General features: G+C 43.8%; 2 protein-coding genes across 3 annotated transcripts; both read left to right on the top strand.

Moving 5' to 3' along the window:
* The first annotated feature begins 818 nt into the window (after positions 1-818).
* LOC118773646 (cysteine-rich motor neuron 1 protein-like) lies at positions 819-3,833 on the top strand. The gene is made up of 5 exons (XM_036522668.1): positions 819-1,285; positions 1,906-2,145; positions 2,454-2,612; positions 2,866-3,024; positions 3,385-3,833. Exons 1-5 carry the CDS (start codon positions 1,090-1,092, stop codon positions 3,678-3,680), a joined length of 1,050 nt encoding a protein of 349 aa, XP_036378561.1. The 5' UTR covers positions 819-1,089; the 3' UTR covers positions 3,681-3,833.
* Positions 3,834-4,551: 718 nt separating this feature from the next.
* Positions 4,552-7,752, top strand: sec22bb (SEC22 homolog B, vesicle trafficking protein b). 2 transcript variants are annotated; one of them, XM_036522020.1, is made up of 6 exons: positions 4,552-4,736; positions 5,552-5,563; positions 5,751-5,860; positions 6,075-6,235; positions 6,369-6,515; positions 6,753-7,752. In XM_036522020.1, the coding sequence occupies exons 1-6, from the start codon at positions 4,662-4,664 to the stop codon at positions 6,905-6,907; spliced, it is 660 nt and encodes a 219-aa protein (XP_036377913.1). In that variant the 5' UTR covers positions 4,552-4,661; the 3' UTR covers positions 6,908-7,752. The 2 variants fall into 2 exon arrangements, with proteins under 2 accessions (XP_036377913.1, XP_036377914.1); XM_036522021.1 differs by lacking the exon at positions 5,552-5,563.
* Positions 7,753-20,110: the final 12,358 nt, after the last annotated feature.

Raw genomic sequence — 20,110 nt, 5'->3', positions numbered from 1 at the left:
TGACCCTGATTGTTTGTCTGGAGGTTACTGGTCTTCTGATTCCACAAACAAAGTAAAAACGCTTTAGATGTCTGCTGAAACAGACAGCCAACTGCACTGTGGAGTTCCAAAGGACAGCCTGTGCAGGTCGTTGTTGATCCAAATAGGACTGACCTAGTCCAAATAAAAATTTCAAGAGCCTTCTGAATGAGGTGCTGGTATGTGGATGATATAATCTGACAAACAGTATCAGATGGATGTGAATGCATCAGTATGGTAATGTCTGGAAACACGTATGCTCCCTGTCCATCGATCTGATGGTTCACAACATATTCAGAGTGAACTCTGAAGGGGCACAGTGTTGTTATGATAGCCCTGCATTGAAGCCTTTTCCCCCAAAAGTATTTAATTCCAGATGTAGAACACTGAGTCATGCAGAGTTTTTTATCAGACTGGAATTTTAATAACAGCTGACATCACTCGCACTTGGTGTACTCTGTGAGGGTTTGCATCTGTTTGTGTTGGGGTATGTAGTTTGTGTGTGTGTGTGTGTGTGTGTGTGTGTGTGTGTATGCATTCACATCTGTAAGTGAGTCAGACAGAGGTACTTTGTCTGCGTCAGTTGGCTCCTGGCTGTGGTGTTTGCAGCCTCTGTTCTCAGCTACACTCAGCTCTCTGATCCTGTTTCACACTTTCCCCCTCTGAACTGTACATTCCTTCCTCACACCTTAGCTCTCTCCCAGCCCACCCCGCCGCTCTAGCCATGCTCCCGCCAAAGCGCTGGTAGAGTTGTCCAAAACTGAACCGTTGGATCAGTAATTGGGGCGGAAGGAGAGGGTGAGTTGGGGAGCGTACAGAGTAGACAGAGCAGCACAACAGGAGCTGGCAGGCTAACTGCTGGGGGAAGGGTAGAGCTGAGAGCGAAGGAATTGAAGGAGGAAAGAAAGGGGGGAGAGGGAAGTGTGGTTTTGGCAAGACTCCTTGCAGAGATGGTTAGTTAGGGTGGGAGGATCAAGAACGCACCATAGAGGAGGAGTTGTTTTGTGAAGGAACTGCAGCTCTTTTTTAATCCCAGTGAATTTGTGTAGCGCGCGGTGCCCAAGCTAAACCATGCACACAGACTGGGTGCTGTTGTGGCTCTGGACATGCTGGCTGGGCCTTTATTGCCCCACTGAGGGGCAGAAGCAGGCGAGGCCTGGCTTGGGGCAGAACTGCGATGGGACATTCGGGGGGCGGTGTGACACCAACCTGACCTGCCTGCCTGTTTACGTCTATGACTATGAATCGGGCACTGGAGTCTGCAGTCGTAAGTCACTCCCCTCTGTTCAATTCTCACATGATGATGATGTCAACTAGAACACAGTAGCGATTGTCTCATAAGTAGAAAAAGGTAATGTGAGGTAGATCTTCAAGGGACCGATACAGTTTCAGTGAAATTAATATTACTTAAAAGTTTTAAGTAATGTAATATATGATGATAAGTAAGTAATTATGTATGTGGTACTTCAATTATGAATTCATAATCATTTTAGTTGTACTATTACAGACATAGCAGCTACAGTAAAATCTGCACAATAACACTGCATGTGTACCGTTTATAAGTAGCTTAAAAACTATAGCATATATGATACATGGTGCATGAAGTTATGTTCTTCTAATGGTAGTTCCTCTTATTCTCAAATAGAGTTTACTATTGAGCGCTAGAGTTTCCAGAGTTTCATTTGTAACAAACACGATTTAAAAATGTCAAACAAAATAATTAGTTGGCCACTACAGTGTATATTACACAATAACATTTACTGATGTAATTTCTGTCAAGTAAATTAAAGGTACCTGCTACAAACACAAAGTAAGGCAATGCTTTAATATTTTTTTATAGTTATTATTGTGTGTGTGTGTGTGCTGTCTCCCTGCCTCTGCCTCCAGCGGCGACCCTGGCCCCGGGCTGCATCCCCTGCTCTGAAGTGAAGTGTCCCCGGGGGAAACGCAGATGCCCGAGGGCACATGTGACGGACCCGTGTGGCTGCTGCTCTGATTGTGCTCGTCAGAGGGGCCAGGTGTGTGGGGGCCCACACTGGGAGAGGGGGTACTGTGACGGGGGCCTCACCTGTGCCATGCTTCTGGGACAAGCACGTGCCATGCCCCCACAAACCGGTGTCTGCAAAGGTAAATAAAAAATGGTGGTCATCTGTTGATAATGGGGGGGGGTTAGGGTTTCTTGTTTAGGGTTTTAGGGTTAGGGTTAGAAACCTTTCAGCATCCACTGTCAACACCATATGCGTGCCGAACACTACTTGAAGCCCAAATGCCAGATTTAGGGGCAGTGATGTAATAATCACAGTGCAGTAATCAACTTTATTCCTGTTTCCTTTATTCCTGTGTACACAAGTTGCATTGTGGGATCCCCAGTCATGGTTAGCATCTTTGTTCTAATACCACTCTTCTGTCTCTGCTTCTCTTGTGCCGCGGTCCAGTGCTCCCTGGGAGGCAGCCAGATGCCCTAGCAGATCCACTGTGTCCCTGGGTGTGGGGGTGCAATGTGAGGGTCGGAAACTGCGATTGCTATGGCGTGCAGACCTGCCGCAGTTACTTCTCCTACCACAGCCTAGAGGACTGCAGGAAATCACTTTGGGGTGGGATATTGACCATGTGGCCATTGCCCATCCTGCACCGTCACTGTGTTCATGTGAAAGAGAACTACTGCACACACGTTCCCTGTGTTCATCACACAGAAGGCCCCCGCTCCTGCTACTGCAGCAGGAAGCACCCTGTCATCACTGCATGGACTCATATGTTCCCTGCACTCCTAGTACTCTATACAGGCACATTGTTCAGGGACAGCTATAAGGGGAACACAACTTTAACTGAAGCTTGTCTGTTTCCCAGACTTTGAGCACTATATTCCTGGGGAGGATGAGCTGGATAAAGAGGAGCCATGTTGGGAGAAGAGCTGTGAGGTGGAAGAAGGCCAGTGCATGTGTTATTGGAGGATCTGTAATCCTCACATTCCCCCCATCTCTAAAGAAGCCTGTGAAGACCAGCTGAGTAAGTGTGTGAGCCCGCTATGGGTGTCATCTAATACTGTTAAAACACATAAAATACAAATCATAGGAAACTGTTCTACTGTTCTACACCCTGACAATTGACTGAAGACGTGTAATGCTTCACTTGTCGTGACACATAACATACCCTGAAACAGATGGCTGCTGATTTTTTTTGGTACCTTCAGAACATTTAGAACTACATTAATGTGTCAATTAACTTTAAAAACTAATGTATAGATTTAAGGTGAGGTGAAAAACAGAACCATTTTGTGCATTGACATGCAGACTTTCTGTAGACACTTTTCATGGGCCATAGCGTGCTCTGGACAACTCTTTGTCTTTGCTTCTCTGTCTGACTTAGGACGGGGCAAATGCTATAATGTCAGTTGCCCCGAGGTCCCACTTCCTTCCTGCCCCTCGGACTCCTTCTTGAGTGAGCCCTACACGCCACCAGACCATTGCTGTCCCCTGCTGCCAGCAGCATGCACTTGCAACTTTGAGACCTGTCCCTCAAAGCCACCCAAATGCCCCCCAGGCCAGTATGCCCACCAGCTCACCAGGGGCAACGGTCGTCCAGGCACCTGTTGCCACCGTTACTTGTGTGTACCACGGCAGAGCCAGCTGGACAATGAGAAGAGGGATGAGAAAGAGGACTGAACACATGACCACACACCAAGCTGGACTAACTCAAATCCTGCCAAGTATACAGTGCAGTCACATTGCCTGACTATAGTTTTCTTCATGCTCACTTGCAATAAGTAGTATTATTAGTTATTATTCTCACCATTATTATTATTATTATTATTATTATTATTATTAGCACTACTGTTCATATATATCAATGATTTACAATCATCATGGGTTTCCGTTATTCTATTATTGGCTTTTCTATCATTTGCTAAACTTCACCAAGACAGTTTTTATAAATCTGGAGTCTTTGAAATGGATTACTCTGTTTTGACTTAATTTGTCTGTTTGAAACCCTTGTACTGAAATGAGTATAATTTCTCAGAGACCTCAGCATCCTTGAACAAGTCACAACTATAGAGACGTGACAATGAAATTATCACTTCATGCTGTATTTCAAGTTATCTAAATAAAAGACTGAATAGTCTCACATTTAATTCATTACACAGACTAAACTTTTCTGTGGCATGATACATAAAAGTGCACTGGACGCTGGACAAATATGAGCTTGCTTTGTATCAAGATACACAGGTACAGGTTTTTTTTTTGTTTTTTTTTGTCTAGATCACATGGTGATCTTCACTGAGTGATGTCCCTCCTGACTTTTTGGTTAAATCGGGCATGATACCAGAGAAAGGCCCTCCTCAACACATACTGAAGCTGCACGCTTATGAGTGTAATGGTTATGTGTGTCGCTACGTCACTATACCCGTTTGTTCTTGTTCGCTAGATGTCACTGTGGAGGTAGAGATGAATTCAGTGCTTGCGCGGAACGTTTTTGTCGTAGTGCCGGAATGCCTTTATTGAGAAGAGGACACCATTCAGCGATACACCAGTGGTATTTCCGGCCAGCTCAGCGCGTCAGTGTTGTCAAGATCGGAGGTACAGTTGAGTTTGCCCATTCAGCTAGACTACCCGTTGTTGTGTGTTAACTACAAAATCCAGCCCAAAATGGTTCTGCTGACAATGATCGCTCGGTTGGCGGATGGTCTGCCACTCGCCGCATCAATGCAAGAAGACGAACAGGTTTGTTTGGTTTTTTTTTAAACAGCCTGTGTTCTTAACTTCAGAATCTAGCTAGCCAACGTTATCGTTAACGTTACGTAGCTAGACTAATCTAAGTGACTAAGATTACGCAGTCTACATTAACACCAACAAACATATTAGCAAGCTAGCTGACATGCTGCGTGTGATAAAATTGTAATAAGATAGCTAGTCATGTTAGCGTTATTTCAGTGTCTTTGCTGTTTTTGTTATATTAAATCGCTTGGTAACTTGCTAAATCTGTGGAAAAGAGCAGTCAACCAGGCATCATGTCGATGGTGTTGGGGAGCAGCCTAAATAGCTAGTTAGCTGTGCAGTTATGAGCAGTCCCATACTATCCTGGTCAGCGAAAGTGTATCTGTGGGAAATACTGGAGCCTGCTTTTGTGGATCAAGGAGCTGCTATTCGCCTCGTCATCACCAAGATTCCAAAGGAGATTTCATGCCAAAATTAGACTACAGTAGACTACAGTAACTCCTTATCCCAGACAGCCACTTTTAAAAGTCCGTTTCCACATGTACGCAGTCTGAGTCACCTATAACCCAGTCCTGCACACAAGACCAATTGCATCACATGGCATTGGGTCCTTGGCAGCTTAGTTTTCCTATGGCCTCTGGTGAAAACGAGAGTCAGCTGAATTTTGGACATTGATGGCTCACATACACAGGGACCCTCAATTTTGACGTCTTGTTGTCACTTGTCATCTTCCCATCATGTCTGTTAGTATCACATGCCCAATTGTTTGTCTCTCTCAAATGGGTTCTTATTCTGTTGCTCTTTCCCCTGCTTTCATGAAGGGAAGCGAAAAGGTTTGTAACACTTTTCTTTTGAGTACTAGGTATGGAAGGATAGAGGGGTAGGATCAGCCTTGCATAGATTGCCATACTAACTAGTTTGTCATACGCATGCCTTGTCAAGAACAGTTGGCAATTAAAGTCACAGACACTTGTTGAACTGTGTATGTGTAATGACCTCTCCTCTGTGTCCTGTGTCCAGTTGGGTCGGGACCTGCAGCAATACCAGAGCCAGGCTAAACAACTGTTTCGCAAACTCAACGAGCAGAGCCCCACCCGCTGCACTTTGGAGGCTGGCGCCATGGCCTTCCAGTAAGTGCAGGACTGATAAACACTCAACAAACACAGTGTACAGCATAGAAAGACTCAATATCACATACACAGACAACAACAAAAGTGCACTGTCTCTCACTCACACAGTCATACACACAGACACAATCTGTCACACATTTATCACACATTGTCCTCCACCCACCCTCCCACCTACTGTGCTACAATGAAGCTCCTCATTGCCTTGCTCTCTCAGCTATGTGATAGAGAAAGGTGTATGCTACCTGGTACTTTGTGAGGCGGGGTTCCCTAAGAAGCTGGCCTTCGCTTACCTGGAGGACCTGCAGGCCGAGTTCCACGAGCAGCATGGGAAGAAGGTCCCCACTGTGTCCCGGCCGTACTCCTTCATCGAGTTTGGTGAGAGAGATTTGGCATTCGATTCTCAGTTGCGCCCTTGAAACTAAAGAAAACACCATCATCAGAGAGTGTGGTTTACAGCACCTAATCGCATACTGTGGCCTCTGTGCTCTTGTCCTCCCCCATTCACCAGACACCTACATACAGAAGACGAAGAAGTCGTACATCGATAGCAGAGCTCGCAGGAACCTGGGCAGCATCAACACAGAGCTGCAGGATGTGCAGAGGATCATGGTGGCCAACATCGAGGAGGTGCTGCAGCGAGGGGAAGCCCTGTCCGGTAAGAGCTCTGCATTCACCTCCCCACGCACTCTGTCACCTACACCGTGCTCTCCACAGCTTGGTATTGTTAAGCCACTCTGCTTTAGCAAGAGGTCAGAGTGCCTTGACAAAAGAGGTTTTTACAGGATAATCAGGTATTATGTAAAACGAATATATGCACATGCAGAGATATGAGAGTACACTGCTGACAGTGGGCTTTTCTTCTGCCCTCTGCATGTCTCCTGCACCCGTCCAGCTCTGGACTCCAAGGCCAGCAATCTTTCCAGCCTGTCCAAGAAGTACCGCAGTGACGCCAAGTACCTGAACACTCGTTCCACTTATGCCAAGCTGGCCGCAGGCGGCGTCTTCTTCATCATGCTCATTGTCTACGTGCGCTTCTGGTGGCTCTGAGAGGGAGGGGGGGGGGAAGGGGGGAGCGAGGAGAGAGGAGAGGAGAGGCAAGGGGGTGAAGAGGAGGAGGATGCCAAAGGAAAGAACCTGTGGGTTTCATTCTGTCCAGTCCAAAATTCTCCCATGCTCGTAAGACTTTCCAACTGGACACCATTCCCTCCCGTTCCCGCAGTCCATAGTCCTTTATTGTAATTATTAATGTTATTATATTGCTGAGTTGTATTAACAGCCACAGGGAGAATCCTTAATGGCTGCCCGGAGTGAAAGGGTGTGCGTGCATGTGTGTGCGTGTTTGTGATTGCGTGGAGACATATGCATGTAGGTTGATGCATTTGTGTTAGACTGAATGAAAGTATGCATGATGATAAGTGTACTTTTCCCATGTGCATCTTGATGCATATATTAATGGCAACACTATCCTCAGATAGACATTTCACCTTGTATTCTTTGTTGCAAAGCTATGAAAAGTCTTAATTGTACTCCTCAAGGAAGTATCATTTGCCTGGATGATCATGCTTTCTCCCACCTTGTTCTGTAGGCAACATACCTCTACTCTGCTATAAAGTGAACTGTTCCTTGTTTTACTTAACAGGTCAAATTTGCGCTGTAGAGAGCTGTTATGTAACTGTTTGGTAACGGATTCCACTCATTGATTCATTAATGGACTCCCATACTGACTGGTGACTTTTGACTTTATTTTGTGAAAAGTTTACAGAAATACTCTGTATAAATGGCGACATCTGGATGACTGACAGTGAATGAGGTTTGTGTAGCACCTGTCTTCTGTAAATGACTGTAAGAGTCATGCTCAGATGGCAGTTAATTTGAGCAAAAATAAAGTGATTTGCACACAAGTCTGTCCACTGAATGGTATTAACTTACGAGCTCTAACGTATATACAAATGCTGAGCAGAATCGTTGGTGTCAATTGGCTTACAGTAGAAGGTCAAGCCATCCCTCAGACAAAAAGAAAAAGAACATGTTATGTCAATTCACTTGTTCTGATTTAGGTCAACAAAGGGTTTTTATTATTTTCAGTAAAAATGTTTTCTACATATTGGTATGACTAAAAAGTACATTCCTGTAAAAGCCCTTTGTAAAATTGGGGGCATAATTAAATTTTGGTCTGATGTTTATGAACGTTACTCCGTGCAGTGGCATTCTGAGTCATTTTAAGTTACTTTTCTTGGGATTCCTGAAACATGAAACATTATCCATACCTTAGTATGTACTGTGTTTCACTTCCACTGTGTCAGTGTAACATTTTGGTGTGTCTGTCAGTGACCTGTACCACAGTTTACCTAGATATTTTTTAATGGAATACACACAAATAATGGAATCCGGCATATTCCTGGAAGGGACACACTCATTCATCACTCATGCTGAGACCCCCACAGCCTCATATACAGTAGTTATAACCCCAACTGTGTACACATCAGTTGCTATACCGCTCTTGGCCAGCAGAGGGAGAACCATACCAAGAATAGGAAGATGGGTGGCTTTATCCTTGTATCACCCCTCGAGGACTTGAATGTGTTCTTCGGTATTTCAGATGAAATTGAAAGCGAAGTGAATGTGGTAAAACCAGAATGAAATCATGAGATGAATCATTTTTGTAAAGTGTCTGCCTTCGTAAAAGTATTGGGAACTCCTGCCCTTTTGTGCTGTGAAAACACGCACAGGAAGTGGGCAAAGAAGAAACGAGAAGCAGTGAAAAGGGTTTGGCGTATAGACCTCACCACAGGGCACCAGCTGACCTTTTCACCTCACCTCAGTCTCATGTGCACATATGCACTTTCGGACCTGAAAGTGTCTGTGCTGCTCTCTGCTCCCACGTGCAGATGTGAGACAAACTGAAACACACTCATCACTCACATTACACACAGACCATACCACCGAGAACTATCAAGAGTGGCATATCATGTGATTTGAGTGACCCCTGACCCTTTTAGCCAATGTCTCTCCTCACATGAATCTCTGAAAAGGACCGTGGTGCACATTTACTTTGAAATGCTGCTGTGTATAACTATTGATCAAAACAATAGTTTTTATTTAAACTGAAATTGAAAATGACATTGCAAGTAGAGATATTGAGTGCCATTCACACTGAGTGGCAGTCACTTAGAGAGTGTTTACACGAGCCCAGATTCAGCTACTATATATGTCAAGGTTTTTGCTGCCTTTTCCTCAACCTACAGGCATGGTACCGACACGGTCCCTCTATGTACTGATTCTGTATTCTCTCTGCGAACTCTCTGAGACCTTAAACAAGTATCACTTAGGCCACATGTGGCTGCTGTAAAATGTACAAACACTCATTGCATAACAAAATACATAACTTACATGAGATGTCAACAGAGCCCACACCTCTTTCTTCACTTGAACTGAAACCCTGAGCCAAGAGACTGATGATGAAAGTTTCTGTTCCATATCTCTCCTTCATGTTCTCCTGCTGGTTCATTTGATGTCTCTCTACTTCAGTACCTCTCTTTTTCAGTAGCCTCCCATTTCTCTTTACAGACTCTCCCAAGACCTCCCCAGTGCTAACCCCAGGCCCTTAAACCATTTCTCCAGGTTCTCACAGTTTAACCACGGACTACCAACCCCCACCCCTTCCATTAAACCCCAGCCTTCCCCCCTCCCCCATCACCTATTTTTCATCCTCCCACACAGAGGCCTCTATCTGCAAGTGTCACACAGACCATGTGTGCATGTGTCCATGTGCTCAAGCACGCCATAAGGGCTCAAATATATTTCTGATGTGAATAGTGTTTTTGTCCCTGGAGATACTGTATGTGAGTGAGAGAGAAAGAGGATAGAGAAAGGAGGAATCCACAGGCTTGATATGACTATACACTGATGCCCTCTGGCTGTTCAAGGGGGAGACCTTGAAGGAGGGATGGAGAGAAAGCAAATCAACGCCTGCGAGTGCCTGAATTGACAGTAAGTTGGAGAGGAAAAAAGAGGGAGCAAAAAATAGAGATGTACTGCTCCCCCTCCCATCTTTTTCCCTCCTCTGTATGTTACCATGGCAGCAGGGGGTGCATGACAGTCATGTGAAAACGAAGCTGATTGGATTAAAATACTTTGTGTGATCAGGGATAAGGATACTGCACATGCAATAAACGCATTCTTTATGTATATATGAGTGTGTTTAAATATTTTATATATGAATATATAATACACATTTGTGTACTATACAGTATGTATGTAAACACACACACATACATGTATGTGTAGATATACACAAGGTATAGACACTATATGGCAAAAAGTATGTGGGCACCTGACCATCACACCTAGATGAGCATTCCAAAACCATGGACATTAATATGGAGTGCCCCCCCCCCACCCCTTTGCAGCCATAATGGCCCCCACTCTTCTGGGAAGGCTTTCCTCAAGACCTTGGAGTGTGTCTGTGGGAATTTGTGCCCATTCAGCCAAAAGAGCATTTGTTAGGTCAGGCACGGATGTTGGACGAGAAGGCCTGGCTCGCAGTTGGTGTTCTAATTCATCCCAAAGGTGTTCAATGGGGTTGAGGTCAGGGCTCTGTGCAGGCCACTGGAGTTCCTCCACACCAAACTCATCAAAACATGTCTTTATGGACATTGCTTTGTGCACAGGGGCACAGTCATGCAGGAACAGGAAGGGCCTTCCCCAAACTGTTGCCACAAAATTGGAAGCATACAATTGTCTAAAATGTCTTTGTATGCTGTAGCATTAATGTTACCCTTCACTGGAACTAAGGGGCCTCGCCCAAACCCTGAAAAACAGCCCCAGACCATTATCCCTCCTCCGCCAAACTTTACAGTAGGCACTGTGCATTCTGGTAGGTAGCGCTCTCCTGGCATCCGCCAAACCCAGATTCGTCCATCAGACTGCCAGCTATGCTGTGCAAATTTATACTATTCAGTACTCACTATACAAAATAGTTAGGTCATGCCACCAACCCGAAACAATAAAGCTCATCCAAAGAGACATCTCTTTGAAGAATAGGGGTTGACATTGAACTTGGTGTAAACTCTGTGAGAGGTGGGAGACTGTGCAGTGAAGAAAGTGAGCAGCTTCAGGCCCTTGCCAAGCCTCAGTAGCGCTATAAGTGGATAGATGTAGGGAAGGAGAGCCAAAAACCAGAGAACATGAAATATCATGCATAGCTTTGTACAGTCAATGAAAAACACTGGAATGGAACAGGATTTATTCTCTTATTTCCATGGAGGACCACCAATAATTATTCAGGGCCTGTGGGGTCAGAACATTGTTTCCTTCCCTTCATTTTAGCTGGTCATTACTGATACTCACTGGTTTCATTGTTCCAGGCTTGGTTGTTAACTGGACAAATTTAACAAAAATCAAATTTTCAGAATTAATACATACAAACTAGATTCTGTGATAGATGATTCTGAACAGTTTGCACATTGTGCTTTACATTTTGAGATGGATGGGGTATGTTTCGCCTTTCTTAGTAGGCAATATTAAAAGAAAACATTCTCCCCCTCTGTGCCCAGCTCTCCTGGTGTCTCCCTGACACTCTTCCTGTTCCTCCTTCCTGCTCTCTCACGCTCCCTCTCTCCCATACAGACTGGGGGAGCAGCTGTATGGCACTGCACTGGGGTCATAAAGGCTGGGGCAGAAAGAGGAAGTTGAGAGGACCATGTGAGTTATTGCCCCCCAACGTACACACAGGGGCCTGGGAACTGTCCTCTTCTCACACACGACCAAGCAGAGTGTGGACCAGGGATGGGCTCGACTTCTCCATCACAGACTGTGTACACTCCCACTCTTTGTACACAGTGTATGCATCTTACGTTCATACCATCATAGACACGGTATTATGATAATGATAATATACTGTCGATAAAGCGCACACATAGGCACACAACAAATATCCAAACCAGCATGCTCACATAAATATTTAGGGAGACATTTTTCTGATCATTTTTAAACAAAAGAAAAAAGCCCCTCCATCACACCCACACATACACACCTCCCAGAATGACCTGTACTTCTCTTTTCGTCTGTGTTTTGACTGCAGACGCTGAGTCGCAGAATGCATGTGAGAGGGCCTTTACACGGCTGTAGTGCCAGAGCCTTTAACCTGAGTTTTACTGAGCCACACCTAGGAAAAAGTCAAAACATGCTGAATTTGTAATAATCTACACAACAGGTTTGACTTGTCTCACCTGACATATTTCTACTTTCAGTGTTCACCTTAGCACCATAGTTTCATCTATTTGCTTGCATTACAGCTGTGCAGTGTCCTGTCTCTAACATAAAAGACAAATTTTTAGTTTCTCTACACTTCTCTTTGACCTCCACCTAGAGCACACCAGCATTCCTCAGCTCAGAACAGTGCTTCCTTCAGCTGTTCATACTGAGGTTCCTCAATAGTTTCTCACACACAAGTTCTGTATTTCAGTTTACTCACTAGCTTAAGGGCAGAGCAGAGTATAGCTTATGCCTCTGTAGCTGTTGGCTGGCTGCTACAGCTCTGTGCAGCCTCAATTGCTGTTAAATTGGAGAGTGATCAGACAAGAATAATGTTTCAGAGGCAGACTGACTCAGACAGACACAGAAATACACCTGTGTGTGAGCAGGCTGGTGACGGGGTCTGATGGTGATGCCGTCAGGGTGTATTAATAGTAGTATCTCTGGATTCCTTGCTCCTCCCTGGCTGTGAGTCAGAGCAGCGAGGTGTGAATACCAGTCATGCCTCTCCTCTAACAGCTCGTGAATTTATGACACAATTAACCCTGGCTGGATGCATGCCAGACACACTCACTTTGCGTTCTCCCTCACACACACACTGATATACTCATTACACGTACTGATATACAAAGACACTGATAAACACTCATCACTGATATACATTAACCTTCACTTGGATAAACACACACATTAACACGTTCAAACGCCAGTCTCTCTGTCTGTGCTCTTTCCCTCCATTTCACCATTCCGCTGGTCCTCCTCCCTCTCGCCTTCACTTAATGAAGGGAAGGTAAAAGGGCAGATTGGTTTCACCCCGATGCTCTGTTGTGCCAGAGAGAGATGGGGCTAACTGTATGACTCAGAGAGTGGAAACTCACCGAACTGCAAGGCAACTTACCAGCCGCGAAAGGTCAAAAACAAACATGCATTAGTACTTCTGTATAAATTGGGACCTCCCACTGACTCCAGAACTCCATATGCCGTTCCTTCCTCTGACTGGAATCCAATCAAATTCATTGTATTCCCACACACAGACCTCTGCCTCTACCCGTCAGTTGCTCCCAGCAGAGGATTGTGAGATTGAAATAGGGGAGACAGAACACTTACCATTAAACTTTTGATTGTCCTGAGCCTGTTTTCGATCATTTTCGTGCGTGATGAAAATCATCAAGTGTGACAGTTTAAATAAGGATCACCCATCTGCAGCCCATCCTTGTAATTAACTGCATCTAATCTGGGGGCTTTGCTTTACTAACTTTTGGCACTTCATGTGAAAGCGTCAATTATGACAAAAATATCTGTGGTAAGACAATTCTCCAGTCTCTTTCTTGTGTTTAAATTAATATATAACACTGCATCCTTTTTATAATAAAAATAGGTCAATCTGCAGCACACAAAGGTAACATTATCACATTAGAGGCAGATGAAAGAGAGCAATCCTTATTTTCACCAGCACACCTGTTTATCACGCAAAATCATCAAAAACAGGTCGCAGACACTTAGCAGTTTAAAGGTATGTTTTTAGCCTCCTCTAATTCAAGCTCACAGACCTCTACTTGTTAGTCTTGACTTTGCTTGCTCATTGAGCAACCAAGATGGCTCCACCCTTCATTCATTCAACCCCCTGATCATAAACATGACTAAAGAAATAAACCCTACAGAACCCCATCCATTCTGGTGGAGAGATGGCTTTTCCCACAGTGCAGTATAAATAGCCCCTCATGGTGTGACAGGGGCAGATAGGGCTCAATCCCACACACAACAGCACATTCCACCCACCTGCCCCTGCCAACCCCCAGGTCACCTTTCAGGACATACACCTCCCTTCCCCCAAAACCTCACACCTTCACCCCCCCCCCCCCCCCAACTTCTCCTTTTTTTTCCCTTCATCCCTCCATCTGCAACCCGCTCCTCTGCACCAAGGCAGTACTGGGCATGCTTGCTGGGCACGCTCACTTGCCCTCATCCCTGACCGCTGCGGAACGCTGTGACACAGCACATTGCTGTGGCAATGACAACATGCACGCGAACATCAGCTGTTGTTAGCCAAACACGCAAACACACGCAAGCCCTGCTGTTACTCTTACGAGGTGCCCAGGCGCCTTTGGATACACAGTGATGCGCTTCGACTGGTTACAGTGTCTTCAAGGCCTCTATCTGACTCGTGCTGGGAGAGAGTGCAGGTTGCCATTCAGGGAGTGAGTGGGGAAGCAGGGCCAAGGCCTGGGCCAGCAGCAAGGAGTGGTGTGCCAGTTCCTGGGACAGTGCACCATGGCCTGTTTTTCACAACCATGCCCCAGTCACAACATTCTGTCCTTAGCCTCCCCCATCAATACACTTTCAGTGACTTTAGAGATATCTGACTCATTCTTACATTCTTCAGACTTGTCTTTTCTCTTAGTCCCTCACACTTTGTGAGGCTCACGCTTGATTTATCACACTGTGATTTATGACATGTTTTCTTCCTACTGGCTCACTGCATATTTCAGATGTCTCTGCCATAACAACACCTGAGAGAACACATTTTAATGTCACAGTTTGGCAGACTCCGCCAACGCGACCTCCACTGCCTCTACTCTATAATAATGATTGACTTTAGGAGGAAATACAGAATCTTGGATGTCAATGTGAATAAGAAAAGTAAATTTCTTTGCATTTCTTTGCATTAATCATTGATCAGTTGTCTCAAAATGTATCGTACAAAATTAAAAATCAAGTAAAAAGGCAGACACTCCCATGGTTACAATACTAGGGGTCAGAACAAAAATACATCACTGTATCTCCTACTACATTAGTTTGGGCAAGTTCATTGCAGAACTTACATTATGTAGCGCACTAACTAGTTTTATAACACTCTACAGAAATACTTATTAATGATTGGTCATTTGTGGTTACATATACACTTTCATTATACTCCCCACACCCCAGTCCATCTCCCTCCGTGTTGTGTGGTGTATATAAATGGCTGCGGTTAGCATTTCCTACGGAAGTGCAAACAGGTCAGAGAGACAGGGAGATAATCTGCACTAAATATACCCCCTGCTTCCTGTCCTCCGTCTCTCATTTCACTGTATGGGGCAATAGATAGGTGATGCTTCCGGAAATGTGGAATGGGGGGATTGGGGGCACAAATGAAGGGCCTCTAACACTTACGTAGACAGCTCCTTCAGTCTGACAGCCCCTCTCTGAAGACCAGTCTCTCTGCCTGTCCTGCCTACCATGCCTGTCCTGCCACACACACCAATTTCACAATCACACATGTAAAAGGACAGTGTAACACAAATATTCTCTGACACCACCCACACGCACTCATTCGTTCATTCAGTCCTGGTTACTTCCTCTTCAGAGTGACAGCAGTGATTTCATGTGGCAGAGTTTCCCATGGCCACACAGTGGGAGGGGGGTAGGCGGCAGGTAACCAAGGCTGGGGCAATCACTCTCCCCTTTCTCCCATGCTGTAAATCATCCCCTTATCTGCCCCCCCTCCCCCAACACCCCAGTTCAGCACTGAAATTTCTCTCCAGTTTGACAGCTGTGTTTACCCTGATTGCTGCGGGACTGAAACATACAGCGTTCACAGTACTTCGTGAACCATGAACAGTCACAGTACTCTGTGAACCATAGTGCTCCATGATCTATGCAGTCGCAGTGCTCTAAGACCTATGGAACTCTATGAACCATGCTGTCAAAGTACTCTATTCACCATAAAGCCATAATACCCCATGAACCATGCAGTCACAATACTCTATGAACCACAGTACTCTATAAACCATGCAGTCACAGCCACATTTTCACACATCATTGTCTTCACAGCTCCACTCACTGACCAATTTCTAATACCACTCTGCTCAGCAACATAGACAGATACACTCACCAGCATACCAGTTAGCATTCTTTTTTTTTCTTTTTTTTCTTTTTGAAGTTTGGAGTTGTTGCCTCCATTGTTATTGTTTTTTTTTTTTTTTTTTTTACCAGCACCTATTTCTTTTTCTGTTTCTGCTATCAGTTATAAAGTGGCCTCAGGAAGGTTAAACAGATAAACATTCATACTGAAACAATGAAAGGAGAGAGGAGAATGAGAAAGTGCCCTATGTATAAGCATTCATGAAACAAATGCACAGATACCCAAACAAAACAGAAATCATGCAGGTATACATGCAAACTAGAGTGGGGAGACTGGGATGTTGTACTACTAAAAACCTCTTCCGTGCATGGTGTATGTGTTTGTCGGGTCAAAGAAACAGCTGAACCGCTTCTTCTTCACTAACCCATCGGTAATTTGGTGTACCGGATACTGCAAATAATAATAATGTTCCAACTGACCCCTGAATGTACATGCACACGGTCGTCGTAAAAAAAAACCTCCTGCAGACCCGGTGGCGCCCAAGAGCCAACGTCAAGCACCACAGAGGTTGTGTATGTATGAGGAGAATGGCCAACAAAACGTATGTTGCGCATACATAGTATACAATAATGTATCCTGATACATAGATATTTTGGACAACCTACTGGAACACGTGTTCGCAATGGCATCTACAATATGCTCCGTTTGTAAAAGCTGATTTGTCAGGTTCCATTCCCGCAGCGGTACTAGCTAAGAATCTGCTAGTGAAAACCCAGCCCAAGTTAATCCACTCAATTCTTGATGTCATCCCACCGCAGCGCTTCAGCCTCCTGTAGGTTATTGCTAATTTACCCTTTAAATAGAGCCACTTTAAAATGCCGGTTAAACTCGCGACGTTATTGGATATAAAAATTCTTATATAAAAAATTTCACTTGCTACCCCTAAAGTACTTATAAGCGTCAGCTGACAGTGCAGGCAGGAACCACATGACATAGAGTTTGAACGTTTCCTTGCTTCACATCTGGAATGACGTCATACATCCACACTCGCTGTTTTCGCCGTTTTATTTGCTCTCTTGATGTTACTTTTAATATTTCGTGACGTACATATCCACAAAAAAATGTGAACATCATGTACACGATTAGTGTACTTTATAAACTTTATAAAAATTAGTTTACTTTATGTTACTTTATATGTCGTACTTGTAAGTTGTGCCAGATCTAAATCTGCAATTAACTACGCGAAACAGAGATAAGCATTAAAAAGAGTTGAACTACAGGAAGGAAGACCTTCACATTTAGAGAAGGTAATGCGGAGGTTAGAGAGCGTGTGTATGTTATGAGAAAGATCGGTGTGACTGTATCAGCCTGTTTGGATTGTGTGGCTCAAGCTGAAAGTGAAACAGTGAAGCTGGGTGAAAAAACTTACGTGTTTCTACTGAAGAAAAAAAGTGCACGACAGTAAAAGCCCTGTAGACTTCTTAGTTGCCTCTCTGCCTCTTAGTGGTAAGACAGTAAGCTCCATTTGTGTCATCACTGAAGGAACAGAGGAACCACAATTATTTTGGAGGTAGTAGTTATTAGGTCAAATGAGCAACTTTAGCTGTCCAGTATTTTCTGTGTAAGGCTATGGGTGTGTGTCCTATGATATTGCACTGGCTCTACAACTGTCTCTGTCAAATACATACATGTGTTTTTTACATTGATGTGGATTGCTCACAAAACATATATCATTTAAAATCAAAGGCAAATCACAAAATACCACTAATGACACATTGTACTCAGTGCAACCACTTACAGTTAGCATCCACATAACAAAACTCCAGGATCCAGCAATGGATATATGTGATTAATAATGATGACTGCTAATGCAAGCAACATTTCTGATGGAGGAAGTGTTCTTGAGGCAGCAGAGGGCAGTCTTTGCTCTGGTCCTAACACACAGAAAAAAAAAAACAATTCTGTGTTGTGGTGTCAAACACAGTGCTGTGATACATGTTGTTTTTGGTTATACTGAGGTCATGACCCCCTTGTTTGTTAAAAAGGATATGGCACCTCAGCACTAAATTGGGGTGTAATCCTGGTGTCTGGACCAAAATTCAAGTCTGGACACCTAATTATCTTCATAGTTTAGCTGCTTGTAGGAAGGTTCGTTCTCCCTTTTAAGTGATGGAGTGGTGAGTTGGCAGAACTGGGTGGGGACTGAGGTGACTTTTCTCTTCCCTGTAAATTGTTTTGTATCCTTGAATGAAAGGCTCTTTGCAAAACCTATTCATATTGTATCTTATCTACATAGCTACTGTAGATTAAAACAGAACACAGCCACTAATGGAACTTGACTGTTAAGATTGTAAATACGCATACAAACTATTCATTTGAACATGTCCAAAGCTATCAAGTGTGTTTGTGTATGGATTGGATTTAGAACAATGTGCGCAAGTATGTTGACAAAGCACAACGTTGCAGAATGGCTGAACTAGACTCTTTCCTCGCAGTCTCCTGCCTCAAGTTTGTGACAGGAATTTCGAATTGCACAAATAATGCTTCACGTTTAGCATGACAGATATTTTCACATATCTTTTCTTCTTTTTTGTTCTGAGTGTTCTGCATGTGTTATAGCGTGGTCCAATTTTGCAAGCCTTGTTATAATTTGTGTTCTGGTAAGATTACACATGCCCTTTCCATCGTCATGTTTAAATGCACCTGACCCTATCTCTCCCATTCCTCTCACTGTCTTCAACATTGACACACAAACACGAAACATTCAAAAATTACCATCGCTATACTCTCTCATAAACCACACCAATATAAAAGATATGAATGTAATGAACTATAAACAAGCTTATCAGAGTTCAGATAAAGACTCACTCAATCTGGGCAAATCCAAATAGGCTACGCACTGAACTTTGCACATCTCATTTCGTAGTTTTAAGTTGTGTTCGGTATTTTCTCCTAAACAATTAAAATGTCAAAATGCAATGGGTTTGTTTTGCTGAATTTTTGCTTTTATTACAGTAACTTCATTAAAGCCTTTTATAGTGGGCGTGGTGGAACTGTCCTGGTAAAAGTATATACATGTAGGTATATTCTCCATATTACTTTTTTACACTACACAGATATGTGTTCGAAATAACAAGAAATGGTCTCTAATTCATTGCATTATTGGCATCCCAATAAAAGTCAGTTTTATCTTGTATAAAAAATGACAGCCGTCTTTGAGAGTTAAGCTAGATTGATGAACCAAAGGCCATATTGTGGCGAAACCCATAGTTCGCCACGATATGGTTCCTCGTCCAACAAAGAGGTCCCGTAAAATCAAACAAATCACCGTTTCATCAAAGACATTCAGAGCACCATACAGAGGGGTAACAAAAAGAGGAACTGCTGTTAACTGGATAATACCGAACATGTTATTGTCATAAAATCCATACGATCTTCCATAAAACAGGGTCTTTTGTTGTGATGACAACGTGTCTGATTGTCTTTTTCTTTGAATTTCACCTCGTATAGTGTACTCTTACTTCCGCATCCAAAGGTTTCGTTTTTTTTTTTTTTCAAAAATGATAAATTACATTTGTTTGGTTATTGACGTGTTTGCAGCTGGCCAAGAATAATAAGTTTAAGGGTGAGAAAGTGGGGTAAGAAATATTAACATCCAATAGCCTACTAATCGCAGGAAAGCCATTCATGATTGATGATCATGGCGTGTGTGGACATATATCTTATTATAGGCCTATATGACACAGTAGGAAATGATCAAGACACTCATGCATCAGCCGCTATAACTTTAAATGACTTAACTAGGCTACTTGTAATGATCCGGTAAGTCAGATATTTACGCTGTAATGTAAAAACTGTGGGAAAGCCATCTATGCTCGCCCTGCCCTTTCCCCTGTCTACCTCTCCCCTTAAAATATCCTGCCAAACAGCAATGTGCCTTCGTGTCGCAAATTGTTTTTTTCCCATACCCTGCAAGCAACATCTACAGCCCTCACAAACGTGTCTTACTGAATGCACCCACATCTTCCACTTCACTTGGCATCAGACGGGAGACCCTCTGACTACATCACCATTCCTGACCTGGGTGGCGGATGGCAGAGACACAAGGGGCTTGCATGTCCTAAAAACCCAACAAAAACATTCGCTGCGAA

Source organism: Megalops cyprinoides, chromosome 2 (genome assembly GCF_013368585.1).
Source record: "Megalops cyprinoides isolate fMegCyp1 chromosome 2, fMegCyp1.pri, whole genome shotgun sequence".
Classification (NCBI taxonomy): domain Eukaryota; kingdom Metazoa; phylum Chordata; class Actinopteri; order Elopiformes; family Megalopidae; genus Megalops; species Megalops cyprinoides.
This window is presented reverse-complemented; position numbering and strand designations above follow the sequence as displayed.

Excerpts from the sequence above, each read along its gene's own strand:
- LOC118773646 (XM_036522668.1), top strand. The coding sequence starts at position 1,090 with ATGCACACAGACTGGGTGCTGTTGTGGCTCTGGACATGCTGGCTGGGC. Across the intron at positions 1,286-1,905 it reads GGGCACTGGAGTCTGCAGTC|CGGCGACCCTGGCCCCGGGC; the intron begins GTAAGTCACTCC and ends CTCTGCCTCCAG. Across the intron at positions 2,613-2,865 it reads CTGCAGGAAATCACTTTGGG|ACTTTGAGCACTATATTCCT; the intron begins GTGGGATATTGA and ends TCTGTTTCCCAG.
- sec22bb (XM_036522020.1), top strand. The coding sequence starts at position 4,662 with ATGGTTCTGCTGACAATGATCGCTCGGTTGGCGGATGGTCTGCCACTC. Across the intron at positions 5,861-6,074 it reads GCTGGCGCCATGGCCTTCCA|CTATGTGATAGAGAAAGGTG; the intron begins GTAAGTGCAGGA and ends TTGCTCTCTCAG. Across the intron at positions 6,236-6,368 it reads GTACTCCTTCATCGAGTTTG|ACACCTACATACAGAAGACG; the intron begins GTGAGAGAGATT and ends CCCATTCACCAG.